Source organism: Dendrobates tinctorius, unplaced genomic scaffold (genome assembly GCF_039654945.1).
Source record: "Dendrobates tinctorius isolate UK_male_01 unplaced genomic scaffold, ASM3965494v1 ptg000241l, whole genome shotgun sequence".
In the NCBI taxonomy this organism is placed as follows: domain Eukaryota; kingdom Metazoa; phylum Chordata; class Amphibia; order Anura; family Dendrobatidae; genus Dendrobates; species Dendrobates tinctorius.
Genome location: NW_027361908.1, coordinates 16,748,610 through 16,761,271, shown reverse-complemented (window position 1 = coordinate 16,761,271; position 12,662 = coordinate 16,748,610). Strand labels below are relative to the sequence as shown.

Here is a 12,662-nt window from a genome sequence, read left to right as displayed (position 1 = left end):
GTCTTTTTTAATTATGTTTTCCTTTTAACATTTTTCTAATTTTCCACTTCAATGCTTATGCATAACTGTAGCTGATGTATATTTTTTTGCAATTAAATGACAACTGTACTTTTAATAAACCTTATAAATCAATAGTACTGGCGATTATAAAAAAAACTTTGTAAAGAAATCTGCTTCCTTCCTCTCTACCCTGCCACCTGGCAGCTCACTATATTCAATAGAGGGGGAAGAAGGGTGAAGAGCAGGGAGAGGAAACAGGCAAAGGAGGCATAGAAAGATTGTCTGGAGTTCTGTAATAAGTATTGTACCTCACCCCAGAGCATCATTGATATCTATGTTGATTAGTACTGTTGTATAAGTTCCTCATTATTTTGTTGCTGCTTCTCTCGGTGTGCTAAAAAAGTAAGAAGAGCAGGAATCTATCTCTGTGTGATGAGATATTTGGGAGAGATCACAGCAGCTAGTCTCCTCTCATCATCTTCAATTGCAAAAGAACAGATAGAGTCTGCAGAGAGAAAAAACTGGTTAATATGCAGGTTACACATGATGGCCATAAATAGTGTTATTCCTCTTGTACACACAGGACTTCCTATTCTGAAAAGTTACTTGAAAGCATAGTTACCCTTTAAAGTAGCCAATACATGTTAAAAATGTGCATTTTTTGCAATAAAAATCTTTTTTTTTTTCATGAATTCTTAGGTCCTATTCACATTTGCATTTTTGTGATTCCTTCTAAGTTATCTTCAGTTTTTGTGGTATCTTCGTTAGTATAACGATAATTCTTCTGTTGCTTTTAAATGGTCTGGAGCCTAAAAGAATCCCATTAAAGTGGATCTTTCATAAGACTATCCTGCCTTATGTGAGGCTACTTTCACACTAGCGTTTCCTGGAGCTGCGGAGGGATGCGCATGGCCACCGTGAAGCTCCGCCCACGGCCGCACCTCCTACGGTCAGCTCTGCCTATGGATGCATGACACTGCATGCGGCCTGCGTACCCTATCTTTAGCATTGAGTACGCAGGCCGTGCGCAGATATGCGTTTGCCAGCGCATGCGTCCTTTTGACGGTGCGCCGACCTGCGCCAAACGCACCAAGTTGCATTTCGGTGCGCTCGGCGCACCATCAAAAGGACACATGCGCTGGCAAACGCATACCTACGCACGGCCTGCGTACCCAATGTTAAAGATAGTCTACGCAGGCCACATGCAGCGTCATGCGCCCATAGGCGGAGCTGACCAGAGGAGGTGCGGCCGCGGGCATAGCTTCACGGCGGCCATGCACATCCCTCCGCAGCTCCAGGAAACGCTAGTGTGAAAGTAGCCTAAGAGAAGCATAGAATGGGAACAGGTCTACTCTCATTTTAGCCAAAACAGAACAAAAAAATTGTGCCATTTGCCTAAGAGGCATAAACAGACTACTACTGACCGAAAAAATAAAGCCAGTGCGGTTTGCACACCTCATATGCCAACAGCGAAACAACCACCAATAATAGTTATATTTACTATAACATTTTCGGGCAGTGAATGTGGAGCTCCTCCAAAGTTGTCCAAGTCCTGCATCACTGCTGCCTCCCAGAGCATGCGCAAGGCAACAATGAAGCCAGGATGGTACATCCAGCTTAAATGCGCCAGCCCATGGAGGGACAACATCACACACATGTGCAATACTTGCTTTTTCACATCATGTTGCTTAAGCTTCCAGGGCATTATTACATGATTAGTTGGAGAGTTGGTCCAGGTAATCAACACCCCCCACACCTCCCTGACCAGTCAGCCGCTAATTAGTTTAGCACAAGCGTAGCTTCAAAGTTAATTTTAGATTAATTCAAGCAATTGCTAGTCTGTATGAAGGGAATTGTTAGAATTCAGGGAAAGGCTGCTATGCTTAATTGGTGGCAGCTGAGGTGGACACCATCAGCTGTCAGTTAAGCGGTCAGGTTCCCTTTAATTATTGGCTCCTTAACTGAAAGCTATGACGCTAGTGTGAGCAAAGCTTGAGGAAATTGGCTGCCAACATAAGCAGGAGCACACATCATTCCATTATTTTAGCCTGGATTACTTCAGTTTGCTGTTTATTTTTGTTAGTCGGTTATCGCTAAAATTTACATTGTCACATATATTTCACTTTTAAGCATTTTGTGTTTTTCTTTAGCCTTTTGTGGCCTTTTATTCTGGTGTTATCAACTTTGTCCCTCTCCTTTTCCTTGACTTGTTAGTCTGATCCAAGTTCTTCTACTTCATCTGATGATTATCAATATGTAATGGAAGCTAAGCTACAAGAAATGGTCTCCATACGTAGGAAGGTAGTCCTACAGGACTTTCTATTGCTAAATAGAATCCATCTGATTTTGTTTTCTTTTAATCTCTTGTTTTTTAATTTCTTTTTTTTTTTTTTTGCTTTTGCTTTAATTATTGATAATCAACCATCATGCAGTTTAGTGCTTTAGGGGCTTATGATTTCCAATATGAGGTTTGTTTTCAAACCCTGCACAGCCTGCATGTTACATTTGGCTGACTTCATTGCTCATAAATAAACCCGAAGTTTTGCTAGCGCTTGGATGTAGCAGGCCTCTATTAGCTGACACATTTCAAGCAATGCTGTCCAGCTGCCTGCTTCTATACTATTTCTTTTACTAGAGTAAGTTTGCGGTTAGTAGTAGCTTGCTTTTGTCTTGTACCTTCTTTGAGGGACACGTCACCAACCCAAGTGAACACATTTCAGATCAGCTTCTTGTATTTTTTTTCATAGGCAGAAGAAAGACATGGAAATATCGAGGAACGAATGAGGCACCTGGAAACACAGCTCGAAGAAAAGAACCAAGAACTTCAGAGGGTGCGTATAACTGTCATTGAAGGCGTAGGTACCCACATGTTGCTCCATAAGTTATTTCTGAATTTTGATCCCTCAGCGTTAAAGGAAAACCATATACTGTAAATGCCATTTAGAGAACATGCAAATATCTTTTATGCTCGGCAGTGACCATTGCGACATTTTGTGGATCAAAATTGCCACCAAATTCATGCAATAAAATGCTTCTGTTTTTGCTACCCCATGTTAGAGCAGCATAGTAAAATTGCAGAGACCCTTATTTTAGTATCACATACTGGGCTGCGTGCACTGTCAGTGTGATATAATCACTGTTATAATCTGCTGCAGATCTACTAGGTCTCTGAATACATAGCTGTATAACTCCTCCCACACCACTGATTGGCAGCTTTCTGCCTATGCACAGTCCACAGAAATCTGCCAATCAGTGGTGGGGTTGAAGTACCTAGCAGCAGCTTTACTAGTCATGTAGTGATAAAATCACTTTTATCAGCAGGAAATTATTACAGCCCAGTAAGTGATACATCACTGGAATCAGGATCTCTATCTCTACATTATACTGCTTTAAAAGGGGGGTAACAAAAACCTGGTGACACATTTCCTTTATGCCATCAAAAATGTTACCATTATTGTCCCTATAGCATGTTGTCCCTATAGCATAACTCGGCTACAATATAGTGAGAGCTTACAATCTACAGTGAGGTGGGGGAGATACAGAGTACAGGTGTGTATTTACAGTGATGTATTTTCAATGATGGTCCAGCCATCTTGAGGGAGTGAGGGATAGATGGAGCTGGTGAATGGGCTACACACGCACGCTTACACATAGAATGACTTTGATTAGTGAACGTGATAGGCCGCTCTGAACAAATGCGTTTTGAGGGAGCGCCTAAAACTGTGCAAATTGTGGCTGGTCCTAATTTCTTGGGGTAGAGCATTCCAGAGGATTGGCGCAACGCGGGAGAAGTCTTGGAGTCGGGAGTGGGAGGTGCGGATTAGTGCAGAGGTTAGTTGAAAGTCGTTTGCAGAGCGCAGCGGTCGGTTAGGCCGATAGACAGAAAGGAGGGAGGAGATGTAGGGGGGTGCCGCTCTGTGGTGAGCTTTCTGGCAGAGAACAAGTACTTTGAATTGGATCCTATAATGAATGGGCAGCCAGTGTAACGATTGGCGAAGAGCGGACGTGTCCGAGTACCGATTAGCCAGATGGATGACCCTGGCTGCTGCATTAAGTATGGAATGGAGAGGGGATAGTCGAGTAACGAGGAGGCCAATTAATAGAGCGTTGCATTAGTCCAGGTGGGAGTGCATCAATGCAACAGTGATTGCATGAGCTCAGTGATTGGTTAGAGTGATATACAATGTTGACATGACTTTACTGCTGCAGCCACTAGACTGAGACCAGAGCAACGGCGGAGAGTTGGCGCTGGATCCAAGTAGGGTGAGTATATACTGATTTTGTTATTTTAGCTATTTTACAGAGTTTGGGGCTCACTTTTCAGAAAGTTTATATCTGTGTATATGAAGATGATATGGATGATTTTTTTTTACCAATAATAATTTTTAGTCACTTGGTAGAACAGCTCTCATTCTGAAGCACGCAGCTTGTCAATATATTATCCTTGTCACCAGTAAACATCGGCTCTGCCATCGTTGAAAAACTACAACTTTTGATAACAAAAGTCACCCAGTGATGACAATGGATGCAATGTAAAGGTACTGTCACACTTAGCGATGCACCAGCGATCCCGACAACGATATGACGCGGTCAGGATCGCTGGTGCATTGCTAAGTGGTCGCTAGTGAGCTGCCACACAGGCAGATCTCACCAGAAACATAGCAGCCGTCGGGGGTCGCTACTTACCTGTCAGACGAGGTGATCCTGATGTCGTCCCGCTCGCGTTCACGCGTCGCTCGTCGGCGCCACTGGAAGCCCAGCAGGAAGCTGACGACGAGAAATGGCCCAGGCCATTCTCGCGCGATCAGCGATAATCAGCAGGGGAGCCGGTCGGAGGTAAGTATCAGACATAGCAATATCACTAGCAATATCGCTGCTGCATCACAAAAACCAGTGACGTTATAGCGATATTGCTAGCGATATCGCTTAGTGTGACGGGGCCTTAATACTGCATTTCCTAAAGGATATGGAGCACTAAGAATCTTTGCATGTTAATAGTAAAAAGTCCGCTATACGGTACAACACTTTTTATTTAGTGCTAATTTTTATGGTCTTTACCAAGGGGGTGTGCCTCACAAGGTAATAATGAAGAACAGCCTAATGACCCACCCAAGAGAATCCTGTGTACTGACCCTATGGCAATGACAATAAAAATTTGCATTAAATAAAAAGATTCTTATCTCTGAAACCATGTGGTGGATTTAAAAGAAAAAAAAAATACCCAGGGGAGCAAGGGGAATAAAATAGGAGCAAAAACTGAGAAAGGTCCCATTTAAAATAATTGTCCATGGTTAGGAAAAATTTGTAGTTGTTTTTTTTTTTTTTACGTTACAAAATCAGTGCCGCTATTGTCCTATGGCTGGGTCTGGTATTGCAGCCTAACCCTTTTCAAACTTTTAGCTGCACAGTAGTAGAGACAGCCCTTAGACAGGAGTGGCAGTGTTTACGGGGGTAAAAGCAGGTTTATCTTTCTAATCCAAAGAACCCCATTAACGTTTTTGGCAGGATACATAAAGCTTGTACAAGATATTATAAGTTGCTTTTTATTTGTTTGTGTTATATAGGCTCGCCAAAGAGAAAAAATGAATGAAGAACACAACAAAAGACTTTCTGATACAGTTGATAGGCTTCTAACAGAATCCAATGAACGGTTGCAGTTGCACTTGAAGGAACGAATGGCTGCACTTGAAGACAAGGTGGGGGAAATCTTTCAATAAATGAATATACTGCATGGGTATTTAACGAGAGCTGTCAGCTTTGCTTATGTATGATTTTTTTTTAGTACATACACTTCCATTCCCCATAAAATAACAATTCTGGAGCATCTGTGCTGGAGCTTTGCATTGGGTCATGCCTCCATTATTCTTCCTGGAAATGTATACATAAACTGACAACTAGGTGTTACCATTTCCCTGGAGAGTGTCCTGATACTGACATCTTTTTGAAAAGAGGAAGAGCAACACACATTCAATTTTAATACATATTAAAGGGAATCTGCTATGTAATCCGAACCCCGTATGAGTTAAGGGCTGAAACACAGAATTCAGGAATGTGTCACTGTGTCTTTAAGCTGTGTGCTGTTGTTTACTTACAGTGAAGGTTTTATCACTAGAACATTATCATTGCTATGGTGTGCCTCCTTGACCGACCACGCCTCCTCTTTTGATAAGCAGCTTACTGTCTATGGACTTTGTACATAGAGAGCCTGCTGTAGGCGGGGTTAGCTTTCTCAGCTCTGCTTCATCCTGCATCTAAGAACTCTGATTGTGTCAGAATGGTTGCACCCAGTAAACTCAGTGATATATCGTTGGATTTAGGGTCTCTTTTCCTACGTTATGCTGCTCTCAGATGAGGTAAGAAACATCTGGTGACAGATTCCTTTAAGGAGGAATAACAGAGCAATGGCATATATAGAGAAGTTGTTTTTATTATGTATACCCCTCCTCACATGTAAAGAGCCATGGAATAAATGGCGCTATAATAATAAATAATAATATGGTTGTAAAGAAAAAAGTTCCAAACTGACTTCCGCTGTACATCTACAGTGTTTTGGTCCCCTGCTCTCCAGTTGTTCATTGCATGTTATCGGAACTGGTAACAACACATTTCCCATGTATTTAGAGCTTCGTTTACACATTAACATTTTCCTGGCTCATAATAGCCAAAACAAACCACCTCTTATGCAAAGCCGCAGCATTCACAGATCCATTAGCAGCATATTAGTGCACTGCTGTATACAGAAAACATTCGGCCAATATGTACTTGTCACATCTAATCCAAACTCAGTTGGGTGGATACACCTGGAATAATCTATTTCTTGCTATTTGATGAAGCATGCAAGCTAAATATCACACGAAACACTGATTAATGTGAACAGGTTGGTGCAAGTAAGGGAAATATTGAGATGTTGGTAAAGCATTCGTCAAAAGACCTCCAAGTGAAATTGTTTTCTGATGTTATAATGGTCCATTTTTCCAGTTATCACAGGGTGCCAGGACCAATATATTAGTGCTAAACATGCTGATGCAAAATCAGTTCACTAAGGAATTGACCGATTGATTTAAAGTGTTCCTGTCCATATATATCCATGATTTGTTTCTGATGAATTTCATGAAATATACAGTACTGTGCCAAAGTTTTAGGCAGTTGTGGAAAATATGCTGCAAAGTAAGAAAGCTTTCAAAATAGAAATGTTAATAGTTGGCAAAATGGTGTGAGCTTCATTTGTCATCAAAACAGCATCAATTTTTTTCGAAGTACACCTGCACAAAGTTTTTGAAAGATCTTGGCCAGGAGGTTGTTTCAGACTTTTTGGAGAACCACAGATCTTCCTTGGTTGTGGGCTTGTGCAAATCCTTCTGTCTCTTCATGTAATCCCAGACAAACTTAATGCTGTTGAGATCAGGTCTCTTTGTGGGTTATATCATCACTTCCAGGACTCCATTTTCTTACGCTGAAGAAAGTTCTTAGTGACATTGGTTGTATGTTTGGGGTCATTGTCCTGATGCAGAATAAATTTGGCTCCAATGAACAGGGCTGGTTTTAGGCAAAGTGGGGCCCTAAGCAAAGTTTAAAATGGGGCCCCAAATGCTAACATATTGCACATCACACAGAAGCATTTCGCTTGTATTTACATGCGCTGAGTTCAGGACGCTAAATGAGTGTGATCGACAATATTGAAGTCATTCAACACTTGCTTCCCAGCCTCTTTCCACCATCTAAGAAAGAATGATGGGAACAGAACAATCACTAATGGATCCTTAACAGATCACCATACAGTATCATGCTATCAGCAGCACATCCACAGTTTACACCCCATAGTCCTCCGTATAATATAATGTCCCCAATAGTCCTCCATATAGTATAATACACTCCCTATAGTCCACCATATTGTATAATACACTCCATATAGTCCTCCATATAATATAATGTGCCCCATAGTCCTCAATATAATATAATACACTTCTCATAGACCTCCATTAAAATACACTGCTCAGTCCTCCATATAGTATAATACACTCCTCATAGTGCTCCATATAGTATAATGCACCGCCATAGTCATCCATGTAGTACAGTTCACTTCCCATAGTATAATGCACCCCATAGTTCTTCACATAATGTATTCCCCATAGTCCTCGATACAGCATAATGCAGCCACCCCACAGAGTATAATGCAGCCCCACCATACAATATAATGTAACCCCCATAGAATATAATGCAGCCACCCTTTAGAGCATAATGCAGCTACCCTTCAGAGTATAATGCAGCCACTCCACAGAATATAATATAACCCCCCCATAGAATATAATGCAGCCCCTCCATAGAATATATGGCAACCCCCTCATAGAGTATAATGCAGCCTCTTATATAGTATAATGTAGCCCCTCCATACAAGACTATGTAGCCCTCCTCATATAGTACAATGCAGCCCCCATAGAATATAATAAAGCCCTCATACAATATAATCTAGCCCCGCATAGAATATAATGGAGCCCCCATAGAATACAATGTAGCCTCCTCATATAGTATAATGTAGCCCCCTCAGAGTATGATGCAATCACCCCCCATAGAATGTAATAAATATAATACAGCCCCCCATAGAATATAATGTAGCCCCAAAGAGAATATAATACAGCCCACCTCCCCATAGAATACAGTGTAACCCCCCCATATTATATAACACAGCCTCCCCCATAGAATATAATGTAAAATGTCCCCCCCCTTGGTATATAACACAGCCGCATAGTATATAGCCCAGCAACACACGGTATATAGCACAGCACCACACGGTATATAGCACAGCACCACACGGTATATAGCACAGATCAACACGGTATATAGCACAGCATCACCATGGTATATAGCACAGTACCACATGGTATATAGCACAGCCCACCATGGTATATAGCACAGTACCACATGGTATGTAGCCCAGCATGGTATATAGCCCAGCACCACATGGTATATAGCCCAGCATGCTATATAGCCCAGCCCCACACGGTATATAGCCCAGCCCCACACGGTATATAGCCCAGCCCCACACGGTATATAGCCCAGCCCCACACGGTATATAGCCCAGCCCCACACGGTATAAAGCACAGCGCCACCATGGTATAAAGCACAGCCCACCATGGTATATAACACAGTACCACATGGTATATAGCACAGCCCACCATGGTATATAGCCCAGCACCACATGGTATATAGCCCAGCACCACATAGTATATAGCCCAGCATGGTATATAGCCCAGCACCTCATGATATATAGCCCAGCACCACATGGTATATAGCCCAGGATAGTATATAGCCCAGCACCCCATGGTATATAGCCCAGCACCACATGGTATATAGCCGAGCATGGTATAGCCCAGCATAGTATATAGCCCAGCATGGTATAGCTCAGCATAGTATATAGCCCAGGATAGTATATAGCCTAGCAACACATGGTATATAGCCCAGCACAGTATATAGCCCAGCACAGTATATAGTCCAGCACCACATGGTATATAGCCCAGCATGGAATATATCCCAGCATAGTATATAGCCTAAGCCCAGCATGGTATATGGCCCAGCATGGTATATAGCTGCCCCCCCCCCGAATGGCCCCACAGTCCAGTGTTCACACTGATATATTAAAGAAAAAAAGAACACTACTCACCTCTCCTTGTGCCCGCGCTGCTCCTGGCTCCTGTCTCCTGCTCTGCCTGGTACACAGTGAGAGCGTGATGACGTCATTGCGCACCCGCTGTGTCAGAGGCAGAGCAGGGAATGATGGGAGAGGGAGCGTCAGCTGATGCTCTCTCCTCCATCATTGCATTTAACTGTACCCACAGTCGCCGGCATAGTTCAATGCGGCTGCGGTGGGAGGTGTCGGCGCTGGGGGCAGGCGGGCCCCATAGCGGCTGCGTGATGTGCCGCTAGCTGGGGGCCCCTGGGGGAGTGGGGGCCTTAGGCAGCTGCCTGGGCTGCCTGCCCCTAACGCCGGCCCTGCCAATGAAGTTCCTCCCTGATGTCTGCCTGCATTTCTCAGCATCCTAATCAAATTCCTAACCATTTCCTGAAATGCAGGCCAAAACTTGCAGGGAACCTCCACCATTCTTCACTGTTGAATGCAGACTCTAATTGTTGTTCAACCCTGCAGCCCATCGGCAAACAAATTGCCTTCTATATTAGTCAAATATTTAATATTTTGAATCATTACTCTAAAGAAACTGTTGCCAATTTTTTACCCCTCCGTTCATATATGCAGACTTGACTTTGCTGGCCTTGTTTTCATCTTAAAGGAATTTTTTTTTATTTTCCCATAAATTCATCCATGAAGACCACTTCTGTCCAAACTTCTTCAGTCAGTAGAACAAGGGTGTAGCTGGGTCACACTGGTTATTGCCAGGTCTGAGCTGATGGCACTGCTGGGCATATTCAGATTTTGAAGAAAATTTAGCATGATATGTCATGACCTGCTGCACAAGTCTACAGTTGTCAGGGTTGCCCATTTCTTTGTGCTTTTTTTTAACCCTCTAGTGACAGAGGCAATTTTGACCTTAATGACCTAGCCAAATTTTTTCAATTCTGACCACTGTCATTTTATGTAGTAATACCTCTGGAACGCTTCAATGGATCCAACTGTTTCTGAGATTTTTCTGTGACATATTTCTCTTTATGTTAGCGGTAACATTTTATTCGATATGCCTTGCTTTATTTGTGAAAAAATGGAAATTTGGTGAAAATTTACCGGGCAGGGTCCCCTCTCCTTATGTATTTGTGTGTCCCTTGTCTTACACGTTTATTATACTTGTCTATATTTCCCCTTTTCACATGTAAAGCGCCATGGAATAAATGGCGCTATATAAATGCATAATAATAATAGTAATTTTAAAACTTTTAATTTTTATGCCCTTAAATCAGAGTTATGTCGCACAAAATAGTTAAATAACATTTCCCACAGGTCTACTTTACATCAGCATAATTTTTGAAACAACCTTTTTTTGTTATGAAGTTTTAAGGGTTAAAAATTGATCAGCGATTTCTCATTTTTCCAACAAAATTTACAAAACCATTTTTTTAGGGCCACATTACATTTGAAATCACTTTGAGGGGCCTATATGTCAGAAAATACCCCAAAGTGACACCTTTTAAAAAAACTGCACCCATCAAGGCTCTAAAAATCACATTTGAAAAGTTTATTAACCCCTCATGTGTGTCACGGGTTCTGAAGCAATGTGGATGAAAAAATGAACATTTAATTTTTTTCACAAAAATTTAACGTCAGACTCAATTTTTTTTATTTTCCCAAGGGTAACAAGAGAAAATGGACCCCAAAATTTGTTATGCAATTTCTCCTTAGCATAACAATATCCCACATGTGGGGAAAGTCACTGTTTGGGTGAACGGAAGAGAAGGAGCACCATTTGACTTTTAAACGTAAAATTGGCTGGAATCGAGAGTAGACGCCATGCCACGTTTGGAGAACTCCTTATGTTCCTAAACAGTGGAAATCTCCCTCAACTGACCCCATTTTGAAAACTACACCCCTCAAGGATTTTATCCATAGGTATAGTGAGCATTGTGAACCCACACGTACGTAACAGAATTTGATAACATTAGGTCATGATATTGAAAAAGTTCATTTTTTCACAAAAATGTTGCTTTAGCCCCAAATTTCTAATTTTTGCAAGAGATAACACCAAAAAATGAACCCTATCATTTGTTACCCACTTTCTTACTAGTGCAATGATGCCTCACATGTAGTCAAAAAGTTCAATTTGGACAAATGGGAGAGCTCGGAAAGGATGGCGCCCAAAGTGAATTTTGGAACACAAATTTGCCTCTATTTGGAATAGATTGTCATTTTTGACGAGCCTGTGTCTTTCAAGAGCAACATAAATCCTCCATAAATGTCTTGATGTGGTTCATGATCTTGCCTCTGAAGCTTCTGCAGTGATGACCGACTCGCTACCCATGGGCTGTGGGTTCCTGGGTAGGAAGAGTCGGCATCACGGTCTGAAAATTGCTCCATTTCAGAGGCAGATTCAGTTTCACTGCCTGAGCTGCCAGAGCCAAGCAGGCTGTACGCTTGTTCCGCACTGAATATTCTGCAGGACATTGCTTTATTCGCCTGCCTAACAAAAAAACTAACCCTAATCTAATACTACTAGCCCTAAATCTAATCTAAAACTAGTTTTTGTTTTTTTTTTACTTTTGGAAAAAAACACCTAACCCTAATCCTAACCTTAACTGCAAAAAATGAAAATAAATAAAAAAAATAATAATCTGACAAGGGGGATGACACAGAAGGGGTTTGGGTTATCAATTTGTTTTAGGGGATTTACAGACATGGAGATAGAAATGTGATTTTTTTTTTTCATTTTCTCTTCTCTGACAGGGCAGCACTCAGACGTAATGTATCTCTCTTTACCCCCAGAACAACTACAAGGAGAGAAGAGAGAGGCACAGCCCAAGTGCTGCCGTATTTACTAATATTGGGGGCTTTTGATCACTGCGATGGACCCTATGACAGTAATCAAAAGCAGCAGCCAATCAGAAAAGTTCCAGCAGTTGCTGGGTGCAGGGAGGCAGAACTTGGCGGGTGCACTGCGTATTCACCTGACATTTTCTTTCTGCAGAAGAAGGAAGGGGCTGGGGGATCACATATCTGGTACATA

General features: G+C 42.0%; 1 protein-coding gene across 7 annotated transcripts in view; it reads left to right on the top strand.

The window, feature by feature from the left end:
• Positions 1-12,662, top strand: part of PPFIA2 (PTPRF interacting protein alpha 2) — a 592,307-nt gene that overhangs the window by 465,845 nt on the left and 113,800 nt on the right. For all 7 annotated transcript variants that reach the window (XM_073556977.1, XM_073556976.1, XM_073556979.1 and 4 more), the window contains 2 exons: positions 2,748-2,831; positions 5,565-5,696. In XM_073556977.1, the coding sequence (XP_073413078.1) occupies positions 2,748-2,831; positions 5,565-5,696 (216 nt within the window). The remainder of the gene's footprint in view (positions 1-2,747; positions 2,832-5,564; positions 5,697-12,662) is intronic.